Source organism: Remersonia thermophila, chromosome 5 (assembly GCF_042764415.1).
Source record: "Remersonia thermophila strain ATCC 22073 chromosome 5, whole genome shotgun sequence".
NCBI lineage: Eukaryota > Fungi > Ascomycota > Sordariomycetes > Sordariales > Chaetomiaceae > Remersonia > Remersonia thermophila.
The window spans coordinates 1,211,645-1,234,314 of record NC_092221.1 but is presented as its reverse complement, the minus strand read 5'-3'; the positions used below and the strand labels follow the sequence as shown (position 1 = coordinate 1,234,314).

Below are 22,670 nucleotides of genomic sequence, written 5' to 3'. Positions count from 1 at the left end.
CGACAAAGCCGAAGAAGCGAGGCAATTCTTCGAGAAGCGCGGTACACGAGGTGGCGGCCCTGCGAGGTTGCCCGTCTGCGCCAGCGAGGGAAAACAGCCAAGGAGCCGCATGGGAGCGAGCAAAGAAGAGCAGATTTGGGCTTGGCTGGACCGATCGATGCCCGCAGCGACGTCAATGATGCATCCGGGGACGGCCTGGCATGCTGCAAGTGGCTGGTTCGGGGAACAACACGAAAGCCAGCGGGCCACGGATGATGCGGATGATGCGGAGAGGGCGGGGAGGGTGGGGAGGGCCGAGATGGAGGGGGAGAGGAGGCATGCCCGACGGAATGAACGAGCGTTCATTGATGAGAGCCATCCAGGGCCGGATGGTGATTCTAGACGCCTACGCTACATCCCGCCGTCTGTGTCCTGGGTCCTGCTGGCTGACCGAGGTTGCTTCGCCTTCTCCTCGACCGGCCACATGCCAGACCAAGGAGGGGTTCGTAAATTGGCCTCCCCAAGCTCGCCGCCGTTCAAGCGAAAAATTGGCCAAAAAAGAAATCTCGGCCCGGTTTCGATTTGCGTCCATTGATTGCCCTTGGCCTCCCATTCATCAGGCGTGGAGGTCTGGTTCGCTCCCTTGCGCAGCAAAAATTAAAGACCTGGTCAGTGCGTCCAACATCCCGCGTCTGGGAAATGCCCCCCCCCCCCCTCCCCTGAAACAGGGCAGGTTCCGGCGATTTGGGCTGCAGCCGACAGGAACCTGTGGGGAGGGAGGCTATTGCTTCTCCCATCTTGGATGCATCTCCCGTGTCGTCCAAGACGGAAGAATTGGGCCGACTGGTGAGCTGGCTGGCTATGGCTGGACGTTTACCAACGCTTGTTGCTTTTGTTTGACGTCCATACCCAGTCTAGGTAGTGTACATACTTGTACCGGATGTATAGTAGTCCAGAGGTGTTTGCCCGCAACGGAGAACCTGCCAAGGTGGAAATGGTGGAAATGTTAGGTTTGTTTGTTGATGCTTGGGTTTCTGCACTAAATTTAGCCAGTGACTCCTTCGCTTTCCAAGCACTGTGCATGGCCGCTGCCCAGGACGGGAAGCTTGTGTTGTGGCCCTGGTGGGGACCGACTTGTTTTTCGCTTGATGCGCACACTGTACACTGTGACACCCACTGTGTCCACCGCAGATCATGGGGCCCAGTTCCGCGGGGAAGCTGATCGAGCATCGCGTGACTTTTCCTGCATTTCTGGGACACCAAGAGCCGGCCTCACCACACCCGCCAGCCAGCCTTCAACAATGAGGAGTGCCAACCCACACAAGGTTCAAACAGCTTCAACATGGTAGCACGACCCCCAGAAAATCCCCAGAACCCAACCCCTTTGTCCTCGGGCCTTCAACATTTCTCAGGAGCCAGCCCCAAATCAAGCAGGTCCCTGGTGCACCATACTGTACCCGACATACATATATCGGCAGCACTAGGCCCACAAAAACATCGTCACCTGATGTCCGCTAAAGTGGGCCCGGGTTTGGTACCCCCACGCCGCTTTTTTTCCCAAACACTGGGAACCGCTGCTCTCGACCGTCTCGGCCTTTGAACCCCCCAACGTCTTGAAACTCCGAGTCTCGCAGCCGCGGCGCAAGCGAACGCAGCGTCGGGGAGAGAGTGCCATCCATGGCGGAGGTCGCTCTGACGCTAGCCAGTCAGTCGTCGCTACGAATTCAAACATCTGAGACAACGTCGGCTCGTCGACGGGACGAGGTTGGAAAGAAAAAGGGGGTCTCGTCAGATACAGAATCCTTGACGGCCAATTCTTCAGAGTTCATTGTGTTCAAGCGGCGCAGGGCCTGATTCAGCTGCGTTACTCCCCCTTTGTTTTCCTCTTTGGGAAATCAAGGTAACTCTGACACCAGGCTGCACAGTATGGGCTTCCCGGCTCGGCGGACCATGTCGACGCCTCCATCCCCCTTCTTCCCCTTCGAGAAGCCGGGCTTCCAGGAACAAACGACAGAGGAAGCACCCTTCAGGCCTCTTCCCTGTTGATCACCTGCTCTCCTTCCACCCCGACACGTTCCCCCTTCTGCGAGGGGCCTCACGGGAACCATAGCCGACGGCCAATGAGAGAGCACAATTGGGGTTCTGCTCGCGGATCCAAACCCACGGGTCATAACAACCCCCCACGACGACGAGGTTCCGTGCCAGGGTCCGAATCATACTGTATCAAATCGGCTCCCCTCGGGCCCGTCGCAGGCTCGCGGCGCGCCTTCGGGACACGGAGTTGGCGGAAGAGGCCAGGAGCCATTGGCCTCCTTAGGCCTCGGACCCCCAATGAGACGCCCCAACGAGACCCTCCGAGCGCCCTTTCAGGGCGTCTTGCGGCCCTCATTGGCCCAGGCCGCGTGAAAGAGGTGCTCCTCTGACAAAAACGGTGTCGACGCACGCGCCGTGCCTGGCGCGGGGAGGGCGATGGTATCGTCGAGACTGTCTCGGCTGCTCCAAGAGATCAGCCAGACCACGTGGCCCGGATTCCCGCGGTGGCCAGGGCGGCCACGGAGCCTTGAAGGCGATCTGGATGCTTGACCAATGCGAGATCCGACCGTGGCAGATGGTGTTATGCAGCTCGGCCCGCCGTCTTGATCCGATTGCTCGGCACTGTGCCTGACCTGTGTGGTCAGCATGCCCATCGGGAGGGATACCCGATGTCGAGGGCTTCCTCCCACTGCTTCCTCGAGTATGTATGTAGAAATATCTATGTAGCGCCTGTATGCTGATCTCAATGCCGCCGGCAGAGCGGGCTCGATCCGTGTCGGCTCCTGGCCGGGGATCTCTTTTCCGTTCAGCATCGGGCCCGCTGACTCTGCTGATCTGCTTGCGCCTCTCCGGATCCGCCGGGTCGACGTCGGGTGAGGGCACGATGCAGATCGCAACCAAGCGGTGACCGTTTCTTTGGGGCATCTCATGCTTTGTCGCTCACGGTTCCACGGTGTAAGGTTCGAGGCCCATTCGAGTCCGCACCCCCCCCCCCCCCCCGATCCCGCAGCCATGAAGGAATCTAGGCGCTCTGTGCTCCACACGTGTGTTCACTCCCACCAAGCCCGGCCGTCGTCGGAGCAGTTTTGCGAGGCAGCATTGCATTGCCGCCAGTCACGCGACACTTTGCCGTGTCCTGAATGCGGTTCCAGACCCGGCCATGTCGCACCAGAGGCGAGGTAAGGGCTTGCCAACGTTGTGCGTCGTCAGAGTGCGCCGCAGGGGATCTCTCCGCCCCCCGCACGCCCAGCACACCGGCTTCTGCAACTGCAGCGGCGGGACGCGCGATCTGTCAAGCCAACCCCGGTCGACCCTGCCTGACAGTGCGCGCCCGTCGCCAGAGACTGTCTTGTACGTACCGGACCCTCCAACATGAAGCTACGGTACCCGCCCAGCACCCACGCTGACCCCCAAGCTCTCAATCAGCGAAGCGGAGACCCGTGGGGGCCGGCCGCGGGATCTCGGATACCCGAGGCTCAAGAGAAGACCTGCCTCTTTCCATTCTTCTGCTGATAACGCCGTGGTGAGTTGACGCCATCGCCATGCTCAGCAGCGAATGCGTTACATGGCACAGTACGATTTTTTATATTTCAAGCAAGATCTTGCGTTCCCGAACACACCAACGACAGCCCAGCCAGGCCGAAAGCCGACAGGGACGCAAGACCCCTGAGCTGCACGAAGCATGCAGCCTGTCACGAGATGCTGCTTCCTGCAGGCCGAAGGGCTTCCACGTTGGCAGGAACCGGAAACCCAGCTTTGTCGTTCCTCTGAACGAAGACCGACGTGAAAGCTAAGACGCAAAGGGAAAACGCGCTTGTCATCGATCCTTTGCCCGCGCTGACCCGCATGATAAACCCGAGCGGGGGAGGGGCCTCACCAGCCCTCCATCGTGTGGCTGATTGGCTGCGAGGCGCCCGACCGGATGCGCAAAGGGCGAGGGACTTGGGGCGCTAGTTACCAGGAGGCTAAACAAGCCGAGCGCAAGAAATTCCTCCAGCCGGCGATGGGAGGAAGGGTTGAAGTCGAGAGAATTCGAGGAAAACAAAAAACAGGGGTTGAAGCGAAAGAAGAAAAAGAAAGAAACAGAAAAAAAAAAAAAATAAACGAGACAGAGTCCTGCAGACAAACACAACGCACAGGCCAACGTGAGCACGACCCGCTGCTGGACATCAGGTCGTGGCACAACCGAGGGGGGACCCATCCCTACTACGTACTGCTACTATGTACATAACTACGACACCTACTGTAGTAGCGTGCTCCGTACTACCACCACTATTACCGCCACCACCACCAAACCGGACATCAACCTCCGGAGTGGGCTTGATTGGCAGAGCGTTCTGGTTTGTCTTGTTGTCCGAGGCATCAGGCCTCACGGTAGCCTCCTATGGTGTCTTTTTGGAAGCGGGAGAGAGAGAGAGTGAGTGTGTGTGTGTTGGAAAGAACGCCGAGTTGCGCCCGAAACGGCGCTCATGATGTTCGTTGATGACCGTGGTCCGATGGCTGCATTCGGGGTTTCCATCAATTTCCCGGCCGACACCCGACATCCGAGCCCCGTGCCGGCCGCCACCGACGTCTAGTACGGGAATCCGTCTTCCCCGGGCATGTGCCGTGTGGGGGGAGGCGGAGGGGGGCAGGGGTGTGTGTGTGGGTGGGTGGGTGGTTCCGTAGCAGCGCCCGTGGCTGGTGAGTTGGCTCGCTCGCGGGTAAGCTAACCTCACCTTATAGGACGCCGACCATGTATGTACCAAGTAACCGTGCACAACGGCAAAGAAACGAAAAAGAAGCACGCACACAGGGCTCCGTGCGAGAATAAACAAAAAAAGCCGCAATTCCTCAGACCGCTCAACGCCATCCTGCCCTCAATGCCTGTTTTGGGCTGAGCTGGAGATGGGCGATTCCAGGGGGTAAAGAGGGGGGGGGGGGGGGGTTGGGTTCGTCCAAGGCCTCACATATCAGCCCCCACGGTGGTGGCCAGGGGCACGCGACGTCATACCCACCGTTTGCTCAATTTTTTGGGGCTTGTTTGGCGGCAAGGACGGACCCCGAGGAAACAGGAATGTGATGTGTGATGACGATGACGGGTCCCGCCCCCCCCCCCCCCCCCCCCTCTCCCTTTCCATGTGAACGTTTTGCTTGCCGTTGCCGCCTCTGCCGCGCTCAAAGACCGGGACGTCGTCAAAACTTGCTCGTTGGGGAGGGGGGGGGGGGGGGGGGGGGGCGCGCTCTATTCCAGGTATAGGCAGATGACTAACGTGTATGTATACGCGTGCGCGCGCATGTACTCCGCGCAGGGTGCAGAGGAGCACTCCATAGGTACGGATGAGCACGAGCATTCCCTGACATGCTGGAACCGCATTAGAGCCACTGCTGCAGGCGTTGGGCGTTGGGTCGCAGACAATGCGCCGTATGCCGCTTTGCAGATGCTCGGGATGGGATATGCAAGACGGCGGGCTGCCAGATGGAGTTTTGCGACCCAAAAATGGCCTGCATTGCATAAGCGTCAAGTAATTTCTCACGGAAGAGCTGAAGAAAGTTTGGAGGGCAGAAGGGAGAAGGCATGGAGGGAGGTCCCGTTGCAGGAACGGCCCGTTCGTGCCCAAGATGACGGGTCGGTGTGTACATAGTCCAGGTCGTGAAGGCAGGGCAGTCGATCGGAGGAGGGGAAGTGGCTGTGCGAGGAGGCTGGCGGGCTGTCCGGATGCCTCGACAAGAATGCAAGGCTGCGGCCGCCCGAGCGAGCGACGGGTGAGCCGGCCGACGAGGCTCTCAGCGTGTCAACTTCTTCGCTGGAGCTGCCTTCCAGCCTTGGCCTGTCCAACGTCTCTCACCTACTGTGCGTGTACCAGGTTGGCCGAGTTGGAACCGCCTTTATGGGAAGTGTCGAACCCAAAGAACCTAAGGAATGGCGTTTCCGAGGGTCGTTTTGGTGACGTCTCTTCAGGAGACGGTGGCCATGATGCGGAAGCATCATCTCCCCGACACGAGCAACTCCATCTGAACCCGAGGTCTGCCCCTCTTTTCTCTGCGTCCGGACTGATACACTATCTTCTTTTTTTTTTTTTCTCCAACGAAATGGTAGCGTCGGAGCATATATGCTATGAACTTGTTACATTCAGCGTTGCCATACTGCCTGGGTACCTGCCCGAGCCAGCGGCGTCATCACCGGCGTTACGGGTGCGTGGTTGGGTGCTGTCAACGAGCCTGTCGAGGCCGACATCGTGGCTGAGCTTGTTCAGGCAGCTTTCGGATGTTTTCAAGGATGTCAATGGTAGTGACCCCATCTTGCTCAATACGTGGAGGGAGAGTAGGGAGGGCGCAGAGGGCTATGCTGCGTAGGCACATCGACGCGGTGACGGCATCGGCAACTCGGTTGTTGCAAGATGGAGCAAGGGAGATGCCCATGTGCTCTGTTATGATATCTTGAGTTGATGAAGGGAATACAAAGATGCGACGATGTCGAGCCGGCCTCCCAAGCTCAAAGCGACATGAAAGTGAATTGGTAGCTCGGGTATATTATAGCCTTGGCTCTCTCATGTTGGGTCCCAGGCCGGGTAATTGTGATTGAAGAAGCTTAAGGCCACTTGGTTGTTTGGGAAAGCAGGGTGTAATTCGGTCTCAATCCCCTCGTGTTTTCACAACCCTTTTTTTGTTTTCCTTTTTCTTTTGCTGTCCCCTCTGGGAAACGTGGATGGCTTGAACGGGCTTGTTGATAATCACCTCCGCCCCCGCCGGGGCTACAAGTTTATCGTCAAGTGCCGAACGCCTTTGACCGAACAAGCCCAGAACCCCTGGCACGACATTATCAACGTCGCCCTTTGGTACAAAGCTCGCAGACCCCGGGCTCAGTCTTCGAGCCCGGCTCGGTGAAACCATGGACTTTTACTCTCTCAACCTCGCCGGCCTCCTGCTCCTGTGTCTGGTCCTCTTCCTCTCACAGCGCAGCGCAGGAGCCAAGCCGCAGCCCGGACCAAAGCCCAAGAAGACACAGAGGAAACAAAAGCCCAAGTCTGCAACATCATCATTGTTATCGTCATCATCATCATCCTCATCTTCTTCGCCGCCACCACCGTCGTCAGCAGGGGGAAGCGAAGCAGAGGGAACAAAGCGGAACGGCAAATTGACAGCCTTCCTCCTCGCCTACACCCTCGCAACGGCCTCCGACTGGCTCCAAGGAGCCCACATCGCCGCCCTCTACGCCGACGAGCACCGCGTGTCCCCGCGCGCCATCTCCCTGCTGTTTGCGACCGGGTTCGGCACCGGCGCGCTCTCTGCCGCGCGCATCGGGCGGTGGGCGGACGCGAGGGGACGCAAGAGGGCGTGCTTGGCGTTTTGCGGGGTGTACGCCGCCAGCTGTGCGCTCACGGCCACGGGGGCGGTTCCGATCTTGGGGTTGGAAAAGTGGAGGATGGGGTGGTTGGTGCTCGGGAGGATGCTGGGAGGGGTTGGGACGAGCTTGTTGTTCGTGGCGTTTGAGAGCTGGGTTGTTGGGTTCCTTGGAGCCAAAGGGGAGCGGGGAGAAGAGCTGAGGAGGGTGTTGGGGGTCATGAGCGGGTTAAACAGCGTGGTGGCCGTGGTTTGTGGTGTCGTGAGCGAGTGGTATGTTGTCCAGCCCCTCCTCCCCTGGGGTCCCTGGATCTACGACGGCGAGGAGGCTCTGACAGGCTGGCTGGCTGGCTAGCTAACTGACTGACTGACTGACTGACTGACTGACTGGTGCGCTCCAGGCTGGTAACAACAACAGGGACCAAGAAGGCGCCGTTCCTGGCGGCGGCTGGCGTTCTGGTTCCTGCAGCGGCCGTCATCTGGACTTGCTGGGTAAGCATTCGGGGCTCCTTGGCTCTGATGACTCCGAGGCCATCTCCCAAGCCATCACGGATAGACCAAGAACTGACCAACCGCGACAGGACGAAAACTACGGCCGGCAAGACTCGGCCGCCGCCCCAAACACCACGCCAGGAGCGGCGGCACACACGCCCAGCCGCGCTTGGACGGTGCTCACCCGCCCGCGCATCCTCGCTCTCGGCGCCGCCTCCACCGCGTTCGAAGGGTCCATGTATCTCTTCGTCTTCTTTTGGGCGCCCGCGCTCCGGTTAGCAGCCGCCCGCGACGCCGTGGCCCCTTCCCCGTCCGGCCTCCCGTACGGGGTCATCTTCGCCAGCTTCATGGCCTCGACCCTCGCCTCGTCTCTCGTCTTCAACACGCTCACGCGCCGCCGCCTGCCGCCCGCCCGCCTCCTCGTCGCCATCCTCGCCGTCTCGGCCGGCTGCTTTTGCCTGCTCTTCTCCGCCACCACGGCCGCTTCCTTCTCGCTCGTCCCGGCTTCCCACGCCGCCTTCTGGCTCTTTTGCCTCTTCGAGGCCGCCGTCGGGCTCTACTGGCCGTGTGCGGGCGCGCTCAAGGGCGCGCTGATCGAGGACGGGGTGCGCGCGCAGGTGTACGGCGCGCTGCGGGTGCCTGTTAATGTGTTTGTTGTGGCGAGTTTGCTGGGGATGATGAGGATGCAGGGAGGTGATGATGCCGGGGCGGCGGCTCACGGAAAAGTGTTTGGCGGGTGCGCGGCGCTGTTGGCGGCAACGGCGGGGGTGGTGTGGGCAGCTTTAGGGGGAGGAGAGGTGTAGACATGAGTGGCATGTGTAGGGGGAAGATAATGGGGGAGCCGTAGCTTACGAAAGAGGCGGGGTTCTGGTGTTCTGGGCGCAGTCAAAGCTGTATAGAAACATCCAAGTAGACCTGGTCAATAATCAACAGAGCTGTGTATTCCTAGGGGAGATAACGAGCACTCTCGATGGGCTTTGTGGATTGCAGGAGTATTAGAGGGCCTCTCTCCCTTGGACTCGTGGGTTCGAGATGAAACGGCCATTCGGACGGTCACGGTCAGCCACCAAAACCCATCCCGAAGATGATCAGACAACAAGGAACAAACCGAGGGACTACAGCCAAACATCCTTCCTAATCCTAACATACACTATACATATGCACAAAGCATAATAGAGGTGCAGTGGGTGCACAGACGCAGCAGCTTCGACAACCGGTGCTGAACATAGAGACGTGCTGTCGATGACAGCCGGTCTTCTCTTCTTTGCCAGACGCCTTCGTTCCGATTCCCAGATCCAATGCGTCCTTTCAACCACCATCGATATCACCCGTGTACCCCCTTTTTTTTGATTTCCCTCCACGTCATGAGTACCTAGGCACCAACCAGCCAAATCCCAAAAACCTAGCTCTCGCCTGGCGTGAGACATCGAGGAGATAGATATAGAGAGCACCGGAGCCAGCAACTCCCCAAGAGCAAGAAACGCGACCCAAACGAGACAAAGAACGCCTAAGAAGCCCGTCGCCAACGCCAGCAGCCACGCGCCAAGAGATGCTTGAAATACCATGTAATCGCTCAGCCACCAGAGCGCTGTCCCATGCAAGATGCCGCGTTAATTAGAGCTATGTCCTGCGAATGCCGTGGGTGGTTGGAAGAATATCAAATGAGCCAACAGAAGGGATCCCGTGAGACGGTCCAGGGTGAGCAGTGAGAGAGACGGCCTTGTTGTTACTCAAAACCGGGGCACCCGCTTGAGCTGCGCGAGAAGAGCGTCGAGCTGAGCCCAGTTGTCGTCGTTCTCGGCAAACTTGCGATGCTTGCGAGAGACAATGTGCTGCGAACCCAGTCAGCAAACCGTGAAAGGGCATCCCGCGGTGGAGCAACGCAAACTCACCTCGTCAAAGTCGGCGAACTTATCCTGGCAGTTCTCACAATATCCCGGCTTCGGGTCCCGCTTCTTGGGCTGCGAGACCGGGACGCTGGCGGTCCTCCGCAGCTTTTCCCTCTGCCTCGGCTCCTCGTCCGCCTTCTCGAGGCGCTGCAGAGCCTGGTTGGCGCTTGCGGAGCGCACGAGCACCTGGCCATCGTGCGTCCCGTCGGCCGCCAGGGCCCGGCGCGAAGCCGCCTCCTGCGACAGCGCCGGCATGGACGCCTTCTGCAACACCACCTTGCGCTGCAAGCCGTGAATCTCCTTGCTTGTGCCCGCCTTGGCGCCCAGCACGCCGCCCGTGGTCGACGAGACGGCCTGGGAGCGGATCGCCGACGTCACGTTGGACGGCTGCAGCCCCGAGGCCACCGGCTCGCCAGCCAAGAGGCGGCCGCCCTTGGCGTGGCTGATGAAGGCATTCTGGGTGAAGTCGATGACCGGAGGGTTGCATACCCTTGACCTGTCAAACGTTCCCGTCGAAGGAGCGGGCGCCGGGACTCCCCGGTTTTGGCCGTCCTCCATCTGCGTCAGCGTCCGCTTGCCCGTAACGGCGGCCGGGGCATCTTCGCGGGGGGCCGGGGTGGCCGCCTTCTCGGCGGTTTCCTGGGCGGCGGCCTTGGCCGCGCGGGCCTTCGCCCGGGCGCGCTCTCGGTTCTCCCTGTCGGCGTCGTAGCTTTCGTCGATGATGAAAGGGCAGCGGCCCTCCGAGACCAGGCGGAACTGGGGCCAGTCTCCATCCTTGGGATCCGAAACCTTGGCGTACTCGCGGATCATGATGGGTTTCGTCTTCTCCTCAACGTCGTAGATATATATGTAATAGCCCCGGAAGTTGACGATGTCCCGGCTCGAGACGGTAGGGTCACGATCCGACGGGCCGTAGACGCGCTCCTTTTCGAGAAGCTGGGCCAGGTTGTCCTTGGCGGTCCTGCCAACGGCCTGAGCGCCAGAGCGGCCGCTGGCACCCGTCGTGCCGGCGCCATGGGCGTCTGAATGCAAAGCTAGCTCGAGGATCTTGTGCAGCTTCTCGAGGGACCAGATCTTCTTGCCCATATCTCGGGCGCGGTCCAGCACGTCAGTGCTCCTCGTCTTGGAGACGGAGGGCTTCTTGTCGAACACGAGCCTGCTCCTCATGGGATCCGCGGCCCGGTTGAGAAGAGAGGGATCGATGGTCTTTGGCTGTTCCTCGGCAACCTCTTCGACGCTCTCGCGCTCGCTGCCCTTGGGCTTTTCGGGGGGGATGGGCCGGCTCGTGACAACGTGGGAAATGTTGATGGAGAAGAACTTTTCCTCGCGCTGTGTTGACCTGTGTGAGCATCCTAGAGAAACCGGCATCTTGACTTTATGCAACCAGATTTTTCACAAAAAAAAAAAAAAAAAAAAAAAAAAAAGAAGCAAGAGTAAATGACTAAGTAAACAAATAACTTACAGCACCGAGTCGTGCAACCTGCTTGGCCAATCTAGCCCGCTGGTCATCAGGGATGCTCTCAAAATAAAACACCATCTTGGGAAAGCGGGCGCGGATCTGGGCGCGCCATGCACGTATGTTGTTCAGCTCCTCCTCGGTGGCCTTGCTGAGGTCGGCTACGTGAGTCGACTTGTGCGTGGCCGAGGCGACGGCAGCTGCCCGGGAAGCCGAGCGGTGGGCGATTGCCTTGGTGGGGGACTTCTGGGAGACGGCACGGGCGGTGGTGATGGTGGCAACCGGCTTGGACCGTGACGGAGAGGCCACGCCTCGTTCCACCATCAACCGCTTTGCCGGAGGAGGTTGGCCATAGGGCTCCTCGCGCATCATGTCGGCATGTGAACGGACTTTCTTGGGGTCCGACGCCGCCGAGGCGGCCCGTAGCGGCGAGTGGGCGACATTGGGATTGCTGGCGGAGAGGGGAACCCTTCTGGAGGACATGGCAGCCGCCGGCAACGCTTGTGGAGGAGGTGGTGGTGCAGGAGTCGTGGACGCTGCTGCCATCCGTGGCCCGTCGCCTGGGGTCCTGTCTCTGGGCTATCTCAATTCGGTGCAGGTGCAGATGATCTCGAAAGGGCGCCGCGTCTCGGTGGTCGAGTCCGACGCGAAGGCGGACAACAATGGCGGCGATCGAAGGCTACAATGAACCGCCGGTACTCGGTCCACCCGCCAGGACAGAGCAACACGCGACCTGGTGGTAAAAAACGCGTGTTTTCCCTCTGACTTTGGTCTCCCCCTCCGAGGTGACACACACACACACACGAGTCCCAGGGGCGGTGCTGCTCTCCAGCAACACAGAGCCGAGAATTGGGGACGGGGAAGAGGGGAGCCAAAAAAATGGTTCAGTGGATCATGACAAGAAACGATTCGACAGTGTTTCCCGGCCAAGTCTGCACAGAAAAAGAGAGCGTGAAGCAGGTGGTGGTGGTGGTGGTGGTGGTGGTGGGCGGGCGTGCTGGAGATTGAAGATGGATGATGATGGAGATTGGCCAAGCAAATGCAGGTTTCCCTGTGTTCTTTTGTTCGACGAGGTTGGTGTGGGCCCACCGCAGGCCCGTCGCGCCATCTCGTTGACCGTGGGCCCAAGCTCCCGCGTCCGCTAACCCGGCTTGGACCCAGCACAACAAACTTTGGGCCCCACAGGCGCGGGTACGCCAGTCGCTCACAGCAACGGCGAGGGGAAGGGAGGGGCTTCTGCACGAACGCGCTGGAGCTGGCACCGGCACAGGGCGCTGGGCACTGGCGAACACTGGCATGAGCTCCACTTGCGCTTCCTGGTTCCAGGCATTCTGACTAACGGTGTAGATACCTACCGCGTAGGCCGTGGGACTCGGAGACTTTTTGGACTAATTACATGACCAATTACCTAAGGTAGGTACCTACATAACAACAACGCAAGACAAGAAACCCGCAAAACTTGCGGTCAAAACATTGCACAGACCAGTTGGCCGTTGATCAGAACCTTGGCCAGTGTTTCTTTTGTTTCGTTTTATCTTTTTATCTTTTATTTTTATTTGTTCCTCTTTGTCGAGTTGTCTTGGTTTGGTAGTGATATGTCTGGCGAAGGGGAAAGTGAAAGTTGAGGGACGTAACTACGCAGTAGTGGAGAGAGTCTGAATTTACCATTTTCCATGAAAGTCAAATCTTCCGCGGCTCAACTTGCCACGTGCAGACTCATTCAACCTCTCATGCATCACATCCCAAAAAACATAAAAACGAAACAACGATATAAAAAATGTCAACCACAAGAGCCGCTCTGCGGCAATTATCCCGGCTTCGGCCATTCTTGACAAGGCATCCTCCTCCGCCGTGGAGGAGGATCTCAACCCGCAGCTATGCCACCGCCGCCGAGTCTTCGGTTTCGGCCGCCCAGCTCGACTTTGGCCAGCCCGTCCATGAGACACACCCGCACATCCTGAAGCCGGGGGAGGGTGAGAAAACACAATTACCCTCGGCCCAGCTGGTCTTGATCCCTCCTAACCATCCCCCGCCTCAGTCACCCCCGGCATCACCGCCCAAGAATACGCCGACCGGCGTGCCAAGCTCGCCTTCAGCCTCCCCGACGGCGCCGTGGCCGTCCTCCCCTCCGCCGCCGTCCAGTACCGCTCGGGCGCCGTCTTCTGGCCCTTCCGCCAGGAGTCCAACTTCCTCTGGCTCACCGGCTTCTCAGAACCCCAGTCTCTCGCCGTCATCCGCAAGACCGGCCCCTCCCTCAGCGACTACACCTTCCACCTCTTTTGCCGCCCCAAGGACCCTTACGCCGAGCAGTGGTCCGGCCCGTGGAGCGGCCTGCGCGCGGCCGAGGACGTCTTCAACGCCGACGAGGCGCTCGACATCCACGACCTTGCCTCCCTCCTCCCTCCCCTCCTCCGCTCCGCCTCTCGCGTCTACACCGACGTCGCCCTCTCCCCCTCCCCCTTGGCCTCCTCCTCTTCCCCCACCACCACCTCGGTATCGTCCACCACCCCTCTGTCGCTCCTCCTCCCTCCTCTGCTCCGCAGCCACCCCACCTCCCCGCTCTCCCACATCATCCACCCCCTCCGCGCCGTCAAATCCCCCGCCGAGGTCGCCAACATGCGCCACGCCGGCCGCATCTCGGGCCGCGCCCTGACCCAGGCCATGCGCCGCGCCTGGACCTCGGAGCACGACCTGCAATCCTACCTCCACCACGCCTTCTCGCAGTCCGGCCTCTCCGGCCCGGCCTACGTCCCCGTCGTCGCGGGCGGCCGCCGCGGCCGGCTGATCCACTACACCCACAACACGGCCCTCCTGCGCCCGGACGAGGGGGACACGGTGCTCGTCGACGCGGGCGGCGAGTACGGCTGGTACGCGACCGACATCACGCGCACCTGGCCCCTGGCGGGCAAGTTCTCGGCCGCGCAGCGGGACCTGTACGGCGCCGTGCTGGCGGCGCAGCGCGAGTGCGTCAACCTGTGCCGGGCGGACGCCGGGCTGTCCCTGGACGAGGTGCACCGCGCCGCCGAGAGGCTGCTGCAGAGGGAGCTGGAGCGCATCGGCTTCTCGTTTGGCGCGGCGCGGTCGCTGGGGTTCGGCGGCGGCGACGACGTCATGTCGACGCTGTTCCCCCACCACGTCGGGCATTACGTCGGGCTCGACGTGCACGACGTGCCTGGGTACCCGAGGTCGGTGCCGCTGCGGGCGGGGCACGTGGTCACCATCGAGCCCGGGGTGTACGTGCCGGATGACGAGCGGTTCCCCCGGCATTTCAGAGGGTTGGCGGTGCGGATCGAAGATACCGTGTGCGTCGAGGACCAGGCGCCGCTGGTGCTCACGCCCGAGGCGGTCAAGGAGATTGAGGATATCGAGGCGCTGCGGTAACTGTATTGCGCGCCAGCGTATGCGTCGACCTGGACCAAGAGCTCTCACCCTTTTGCGTGCATCGCCTGTTCTCTGGTATCTAGCGCGCTGCAGGCATCATGCATACTGTGGTACATACCCTTCGGGACAGCCCGTGCTTACAATGCAAGCACCAAAGATGATTTCAAGACATGGATTGATGGGTATCTCGACTTCGCAAACCCGACATCATCTGCTTTCTCGCTCGCTTTCCTCCGAGTCTATCCTCCGCCCTAGAGCCCAAAAGAGAGGGAGCCGAGTCCTTTTGTCCCAAACTCAACACCATCCCACAGGCACACCCTTCCCCGTTTGTTTTGTTGCCACCCAAGTCCATCCCATCAATCCTAGCTAACAAAGAGATGCGAAATGAAACCTTTGCGCGCGTCAAGTGCCTGACGGAAACAAGGGGAAAGCGTCCCAAAGATGCCTACCTGTATGAGTACTAGAGGAGTGGTAGGAAAGGAAAAGTAAAGATGGGTGAAAACACACACCACACACACACACACACACCAAAAAAAAAAAAAAAGAAAAGAAAAGAATACGCTAGCTGCTAGTAAGACACGCGAAAAAAGAAATGCTCGAGCAGCCCATAATGAATGCGTGGCCACCTGTGTTTCTCCGTTGGTTTCTCCTGTTATCTCGCCCGCCCGCCCTGATTTTTGATGCAGATATGTGAGATGCTGTGTCGTCATCGTCAGGAAGGACGAAAAAGTTACAAAAAAAATAGAATTAACTCCGCACCGCCACGCCACCCAGGAGATATGTTGTTGCCCGAGTCCTTGTCCCCGCCCTTTTACTTTTCGTTTCCATACCACATCGGCATGAGATGGCATCAAAACGACAAAAGAGCGACGATGACGAAAGACAAAATGAAAAAGAAAATAAGGGGAATCCGGTAGAGAGACAATATGTACAAGAGAATCGGTCTTTGAGGAAAGGAGTTGGTTGGTGAGGTAGGTAGGTAAGCGAATGAGTAGAGAGTCGGTAGAGCGTGGCTAGCAGAACCCTCTTGGGTCGAACAGGGTTCTGCTGTACGTCGGCATCGTGTAGGTTTGCCGGGCCGTCGCGTTGAGGAGTTGCTCAAAGGCTTGTAATCGCCGCGAGAGCTCGCGGTGCTCCTGCATGATTTGCTTGTTCCGTCGTTCGAGGTAGTGGATGTATTCGGTGGCTTTCGTGAGCACAGTTCCCTGGTCACCAGCATGTCAGCCTTGACATCACCTTCCCTCCCCCTTCCCTTTCTCCTCCAACACCGCGGCCTGCCTTACCTTGCTGACTTTGGCCGGTCTCTGCGTGCCGTCCTCATCGGTGCCGTTTTCCGATATTGTCCTCAGCGACGGCACGGCATTTCTCAGCTCCGAAATCTTGTCCTTCAGGTTTGTCCGGTATTTTCGCTCGATATCGTTATGCGCCGTCCTGTCTCCCGTCTTTGGTTTCCCTTCCTTGCCCTTCTCGCTGACGCCGCCCTGCTTCTTGGGCTGGCTTGGCGGGGGCGGACGAGAAGGTTGCGCCGCCGGTGGTTGCGGCGGTGATACCGGCTGCGGACCCTGAGTCGTTGTGCTCGGCGTGCCTCCCAACCCCGTGCTCCCCAGCCCGGCCCCGAACGTCATGGCTGGCATGTTCGACGACATGCCGGTAAAGTTGAAGTTGATGTTGGATCCCAGCCCTCCCATGCTCGGCCCGGGGTTCATGGCGATGGCGATTAACCGCCTCTGCTCGGCTTCGTTCAGGGACGGGCTGTGGAGGCCGATGAGCGAGTCCATGCGCAGTCCTGGCTGCGGCCGTTCCCAGCTCAGGGGCGTCGAGTAGAGCCCTTCGCGGGGAGGCACCTCCTGGGGCGGTTGGGTGTCGATCTTGGAGAGCTGGTCGGTCAGGTTGATGGAGGAGAACCCGTCGTCGTCGGACAGCGCGTTTTCCAAGGCGCTGTCATCGATGAAATCGTCTTGCTTGATCGTGGGTTGCTGTGATTGCGCAGGGTTCACAGGTCTGCAGAGACGTCAGTCGGGACGCCGGCCAGTGGCGACGCGGTTGCGCGTGCCAACCAAGCATCGCTTCGTTGAGCCCCGAACTCACCGTTGCGTCATGGGAGCTTTGCCCTTGGTGTCCACATTCTGTCCCACCGTTTCAAACGACTCTGGTATGCTGGCCAGGCCCTCGTCCTTGTCGAAATCGATCCAATAATCCACCGAGTCGAGCGAGGCCGTGCCGGCGGTAGCGTCGGCGCCCAAGCGGGATCGTTTCCTGTCGTGGGTATCTCTTGACCTGGGGCCGTGGGCTGGCAGGACTGGCCTCGACTGAGCTCCTTGCGTGGGGTTTCTTGACGCCGAGGAGAGGTCTGGCGATACCGTGCTGAGGCCGGTGAGGGTGGATGGCTGAGTGGCGGAATCCAGAGATAAGCTGGTGGGGGCCGTCGTCGAGGGCGACAAGCCGGCATCGAGGCCGAGGCCGGTCGGGTCCCATACAGCAGCTTGTTGCGCCGAGGTACCAGCCAAGTAGGGTTGATCTACCGGGTTGACGGTCTGTGACGGGTGTGAGCCGCCGCGGTTGCGAGAGTTGGCACAGCCGCACCTACCTGGCCGTTGGGCATCGTGAAGAACTCGAGCTGCCTAAGCGCGTCTGAGTCCATCTTTGCTCTTCATACCGCCCGTGGTGAGATGAAGCACGGTGGCGGAGGCTGAGGGGACCGGGAGTCCGGAGCGCGGGAGCTCTCGGGGCGACGAGCGAACCGGTTCCTATGGGAAGCGCCGGGGGGAAATGTCGTCGGGCGACGTCAATGCCGGCGAAGGGGGCGGGATGACGAGGCTGTCCTGGACGACCGATTGACCGCGACGGAACAATTCAGCCCCCAAGCAAAAGCACAAAAATCGTCGGGAAGAAATCGCCAAGAAAAGCGCCTGACAGGGAGTAATGGTTCTGGAAGAGGGGAGCAGCCGTGCAGGCGCGGGGCAAGCTCGCAACTCGGTGGCGTCTGGGACGGGGATCCGATGTTGAGGATAGTTGGGGGAACGGGGGCGTTGGTTGGCGATTGCGCTGTCGCTCGAAACGCGGCGGCGCACCGGCGATATGCTGGCGTATGTTCCTTGGGGAGGGTTTTACAGCGTGGACGACCACCTATCTGGCCGAATGGACGGCAGCGGCCCTGGTGCAGAACGCGCGGCTGATGTTATGTTTTGGTCCCTACGGCAGCGAGGATCACAGGCCGAAAAGCGAGAGAGGGGAGAGTGGGAGTGGCGAATGGCGAAGATTGAACGGGGACAGTGCAGGGCCCGTCGTACCGTGTAGCGTTCTAGACACTGTAAGGTCCTGGAAATGCAGATGGAGACTCCGAGGCGGCAAAATAGAAAAAAAAAGGTTTCTCGAAGAGGGCGAGGAAGAAAGGCGGAGCTGGCTGTGGGCTGCTGATATGAAGAGGATGGTTCCCAGCCGTCTGGGGACCTAGGAGAAATAGTAGTCCAGGGATGTTGGGACAACAAGGGATGCTGAGGAGAGCGTCACCTCAAGCTGCGGATGAGAGAGATTGTGCGAAAGAGCAAGACTGGGGGACTGGAAACGGTTTTGGCGATGGATTTGCATGACCCCCCCGGCAGCATCGACCCAGGGTGCGAAGCTCGGGCGTGCAGTGAACGAAAACGAGGGGTGTTGATGGGGGAAAAGGAGAGGGCGCAAAGGCAAACGCGGCGTCTTGCACGGGGGGAAAACGGTGGCTACTCGTGCATTCAGCAGCGCGAATTTCGGGCTGGGTTTGCACGCTGAACGGGCATTTGAGGCCGAAATGGACAAGGTCGAGTTGGGCTGGGCTGGCGGAGGCTGTGACCGAGTTTGGGTTGAGGGTTGACAAAGTCATTCGATGAGGTCGATGATGCGGGTGTGGATGCGGAAATGGGCCTTGCGAGCATGGGACGAGATGCTTCTTTCAGGCTTGTGATGGCTACCATGTGGCCCCGGACCAGGCCTCCCCCCCAAGGCCATGGGGGGCCGGCTTGTCCCTTTTCGCCCTCTTGCCGATTGGGCTCTCTCCCGCTCAGATATTTGCTCCCCATGGCGTGACTTTTGGCCCGTGGGAGCCCCATGGGAAATCTCAGTCGATATTTCCTCGCTTTCCAGCTGCCTGCACGGGGTCTTGTCGCGGCCCTGTCGCTCTGATGCAGTGCTTTTTGATTTTTGGCCCCATTTGTCCGCAAAATCATGCCACTTTTCGTCTAGGAAACGCTGTGACAGGCGCTAGCTCCGTTCGCCAAGACGGAAGTGGCTGGTGAAACCCACTCACTGGGGAGTGAGACCCACCCTTTGTGGCTCGCCCATGGCTGATGCCCTGGCAGCCGAGGCCGCGCGCTGGAACGCGACCCCCTCGGGATGTTGGATTTTCCGCCGGACGCAGCCAGCCTAAACCCAACACGGCCGAGCTGGATCTCAGATGCATCCTGGTTTCCCAAGATGTCGGGTCGGCTTGTTTTCCGTTTGCCTTGCAAGTGGTTCCGTCTTGTGCAGCCGTACTACTAGACGTCATGGCAGATGGGATGCGATCTCGGGCCCGGGCATGCGCCGACTGATCGGGAGGATCCCGTTGCAGAGCCCATGAGGCGAACCCCGGGCCCTTACCGTGTAACGTTAGTTACCGAAGAACGGTGGGGGTTCGCTCAGCCCAGACCCCGCTCTAACCCTAACCCTGGTGCCGGCAGATGTACTGTATTAGTACGGGCGATATGGTGGTATGTAATAATGGCGGGGTACAGCTCGGACGGGAGCTTCACCTCCAGCCAGGCTTCCCACCCAGCGTTTGGGGCCATCGAAATCTCAGACGCTCGTCTGCGTGGTGAGGATGGATTAGGTACCCACCATCCTCTCAAGCTTAACCGATGCTTTGTTTTCACATAGGTGGTACAGTCGTTTCATCTCTCTGACGCTCATCCAACAGCTTCCAAACCGTTCCCGCCTCGGGAGGACCAACGTCATCCCGGCCCATCACAGACACCTCCTCCTCCTCTCAGAGCTCAGGAGAGATCATCACCATGTCATCCTCACCACCTTCCACTACAACGCCCGGCGCCGCGGGGGAAAACTCCCCTCCGGCCTCCCCCATGCTCCCTGGCCGCGCTTCCCCCGGCCTGCCGCTCACAATGACCGCCTCCACCGTCCTGCTTCAGCTTCCCCGCGACGCGACCGCCGCCCTGGCCGCAGCGGGCGCCGCCTTGTTCCCTCCAGAGCACAAGATCGTGGTGCGGTTCAAGCCCGTCGGGTCAGCCCCTGCGGTGCGGCGCGAGCTGGTGCGCGTATCGAGCGCGCAGCGCTTCGAGACGGTCGTGGCGTACTTGAGGAAGACGCTCCGCGTGCAGGAACATGAGAGCGTGTTTCTGTATGTGAATAGCACGTTTGCGCCGGCGCTGGATGAGGTGGTGGGTAATCTGTGGCGGGTAGGTGTTTCTTTTTTTCTCTTTTTTTTTCTTCTTTTTCTTTTTCTTGTTTTGTTTCATTTGTTTGTTTCGTTTCCTGATGGGCTTCTTGGAGAGGCTCATTTTGTGTTGGATCAGCGGCATGAACGTCGGTTCTGATGATGTCGGTACACAGTGCTTCAAGGATTCCAACGAACACCTCATCGTCGCCTACTCCATGACCCCAGCGTTTGGCTAAAATCGATGCACTTCATGGCGATCGCTAAAATGTTACAACGGCGAAAGAATCTCACATGAGCCGCCCACCCGAAAACAATGCTCGACTAGTGCAGACCCTGACCGACAGATGGTATCCGCTAAAACAAAGCTGTCAAAAAAGCCGCCGACGCCGACAAGCCCCAATCCTACACAACCACATGCCACCGCCGCCCATCCGGCCGCATCCCGGCCAGCTACGCTCAAACGCCTCGCAGATGCTTGACCGCCTGGACGAATCCTTCTAGCTCCTTGACCGGCATGGAGTAGGTATGCTCCTGGGCCGGGTACTGGCGGCTCTTGACCTCATCCCGATACGCCTCGATGGCGCGGAAGCTCTCGCCCCAAACGTCGCCATACTTCTTGACAAACTTGGGAATGGTGCGGCCCGGCGGGAAGTTGCCCGTCATGTCGACCTGCACCAGGACCTGCCCCGAGCAGCCGTTCCCCGCGCCGATCCCAATCGTCGGGATCGACAGCTTCTGGGTGATGATGGCCGCCACCTCGGGCGGCACGGCCTCGAGCACGACGGCGAAGCACCCGGCCTCCTGCACGGCGAGCGCGTCCTCGAGGACGCGCAGCGCCGACGCCACGGTCTTGCCCTGCACGCGGAACCCGCCCAGGCTGTTCTGCCGTTGCGGGGTCAGGCCGACGTGGCCGAGCACCGGGATGCCGGCCTCGGTGATCCTTTGGATGGTCGGCGCCATCTCCTTGCCCCCCTCGAGCTTGATGCCCTTCATGCGGCCCTCCTTGACGAAGCGGATGGCCGTTTCGAGGGCCTGGCCGGGCGAAATTTCGTAGGAGCCCATGGGGAGGTCGCCGATCTGGGAGGGTGTGAGTGGCAAGGTCGTGTAGATGAGAGGCGTGCAACGGACCACCAAGAGGGAGGGAACCAAATTGGGCGCGACGGGAGGGTTAGGGGAAGGAGAAGGGAAAGAGAAGACAAGATACGTACAGTAAAAGCCGCCTTGGTCGCCCTCGCCACGGACCGGCAGTGCAGCAGCATCTCCTCGACAACCACCTCGCTCGTGTCCTCCATGCCCAGGGCCACCATAGCCAGGCTGTCTCCCACCAGGATGACATCCATGCCCGCGGCATCAGCCACGTGGGCGCTCGGGAAGTCGTGCGCGGTGATCACGGTGATGGGGTCGCCCTTGGCATACATGTCCCGCAGCTTGGGCAGCGTCACTTGCTTACGGGGGTTCGCCGGCGGGGTGCCCATGGGGGAGTGGGAGCTCCATCTCACTTGGGTGTGGCGACAAAGGGGGAAGCTTGGCGATGTGAGGGATGGTGTTGGTGTGGTGGTGGTGGTGGTGGTGGATGAGAGGAAAGGTGTGGCTGGTGGTGTGGTGGTGCCTGTTGTGGCTGACAGGACCCGAGGGACCCAAGAGGCAGCATGTCGCGTGCTCCGCGACAGCGACCTTGCGGCGGGAGAAAGGTGCATTGGTGCACGCTGTTTATCACTGGTGGTGTGCTGTGCGCTGCAGGCGTGGCTTGACAGGGGTCAGGCCCATCCAGAAAGAGAAAAAAAAGGCTGGCCAAAAAAAGTCTGGGACGGCGGGGTGGTCGAAGGGCAAAATGCAGAAACTCCAGAAGCGAGAAGATGAGAAAGAGCAAAAGAGATAGCCTAGCCTTGTCAGGGGGCGTGGAGTTCTGCGAGCTCTTCTTATTCCTCAGGTCATGATGGTTTTTGCTGCGTACAATTGAGTATTTCTCAGGGCCCGGCTTGCTAAGCTGGAGTTTTCCCACTTTCGCCGTCCGCATGGCCGCTGCTGGGCACGGCGGGGCTGCCGGGCCCTTCGGCTGGTCGGGGGCTTCGAGGTCCCACGCCGCGCCGGAGCGCTGTGATTGGGCCCTTCGGACAGCGGCGCGGGGAAAGCCGAGGCAGAGGGTTGTCGCACAGCCGTACGGTTTCCTGGCTGAGGTGCCAATGGACCTGATCCAGCACGGGCACCCACCTACCTCAGGTACCTATCCAATGCTCCTTTTATTTCCTTCTTCTAACGAGCCACGTCGGGCAGCTTGACAGACAGACAAGCAGGAAGTGTAATTCAGTTCCCTCTGGCTCAACGTCCCGTCGCAGTGTTGGACGCGTCGCACACCTGCGCTTTGCACAACGGAGAGAAACGTTTCCGCTTACGTAAGGTAAGGTACCAGGTCTTGATGCTCGCCCTCATTCAACATGGACTTGAGGAAAACCAAAGGGATGTGAATGAACCCTATTTCACAGGTTGATTTGAACCACATGAAGCGAGATTCGACGCTAGGAAAGCAGCGAATTGATACTTACCCAGGTTTGCCCCGGTGGCAAGGACGGACTGGATGACAGTGAGGCTGGAGCCCCCAAATCCCGCCAAGCCCGTCTGGAGAACCGCAGCCCGGGGCCGGGGGGGGGGGGGGGGAGAGAGGGGGAGGCATGTTGTCCAGGTCGTCGGGTAGGTCGGGGATGTCTTCTCT

At 59.9% G+C, this 22,670-nt stretch overlaps 6 protein-coding genes across 6 annotated transcripts; 3 read left to right on the top strand and 3 right to left on the bottom strand.

The window, feature by feature from the left end:
* Window positions 1-6,883: 6,883 nt before the first annotated feature.
* Window positions 6,884-8,630, top strand: VTJ83DRAFT_5547 (uncharacterized protein; the record flags this gene model as incomplete). Its single annotated transcript, XM_071012159.1, has 3 exons — window positions 6,884-7,608; window positions 7,737-7,827; window positions 7,917-8,630. The coding sequence occupies 3 exons, from the start codon at window positions 6,884-6,886 to the stop codon at window positions 8,628-8,630; spliced, it is 1,530 nt and encodes a 509-aa protein (XP_070864922.1).
* Window positions 8,631-9,557: 927 nt separating this feature from the next.
* On the bottom strand, window positions 9,558-11,718 carry VTJ83DRAFT_5546 (uncharacterized protein; the record flags this gene model as incomplete). The annotated part of the gene is made up of 3 exons (XM_071012158.1): window positions 9,558-9,659; window positions 9,720-11,045; window positions 11,179-11,718. The coding sequence occupies 3 exons, from the start codon at window positions 11,716-11,718 to the stop codon at window positions 9,558-9,560; spliced, it is 1,968 nt and encodes a 655-aa protein (XP_070864921.1).
* Window positions 11,719-12,949: 1,231 nt separating this feature from the next.
* Window positions 12,950-14,553, top strand: VTJ83DRAFT_5545 (uncharacterized protein; the record flags this gene model as incomplete). The annotated part of the gene is made up of 2 exons (XM_071012157.1): window positions 12,950-13,145; window positions 13,211-14,553. The coding sequence occupies 2 exons, from the start codon at window positions 12,950-12,952 to the stop codon at window positions 14,551-14,553; spliced, it is 1,539 nt and encodes a 512-aa protein (XP_070864920.1).
* A 1,013-nt stretch (window positions 14,554-15,566) lies between these two features.
* Window positions 15,567-17,194, bottom strand: VTJ83DRAFT_5544 (uncharacterized protein; the record flags this gene model as incomplete). The annotated part of the gene is made up of 4 exons (XM_071012156.1): window positions 15,567-15,758; window positions 15,837-16,554; window positions 16,642-17,087; window positions 17,141-17,194. The coding sequence occupies 4 exons, from the start codon at window positions 17,192-17,194 to the stop codon at window positions 15,567-15,569; spliced, it is 1,410 nt and encodes a 469-aa protein (XP_070864919.1).
* A 2,383-nt stretch (window positions 17,195-19,577) lies between these two features.
* On the top strand, window positions 19,578-20,196 carry VTJ83DRAFT_5543 (uncharacterized protein; the record flags this gene model as incomplete). The annotated part of the gene is made up of 2 exons (XM_071012155.1): window positions 19,578-19,979; window positions 20,134-20,196. 2 exons carry the CDS (start codon window positions 19,578-19,580, stop codon window positions 20,194-20,196), a joined length of 465 nt encoding a protein of 154 aa, XP_070864918.1.
* A 220-nt stretch (window positions 20,197-20,416) lies between these two features.
* On the bottom strand, window positions 20,417-21,657 carry VTJ83DRAFT_5542 (uncharacterized protein; the record flags this gene model as incomplete). The annotated part of the gene is made up of 2 exons (XM_071012154.1): window positions 20,417-21,037; window positions 21,169-21,657. The coding sequence occupies 2 exons, from the start codon at window positions 21,655-21,657 to the stop codon at window positions 20,417-20,419; spliced, it is 1,110 nt and encodes a 369-aa protein (XP_070864917.1).
* Window positions 21,658-22,670: the final 1,013 nt, after the last annotated feature.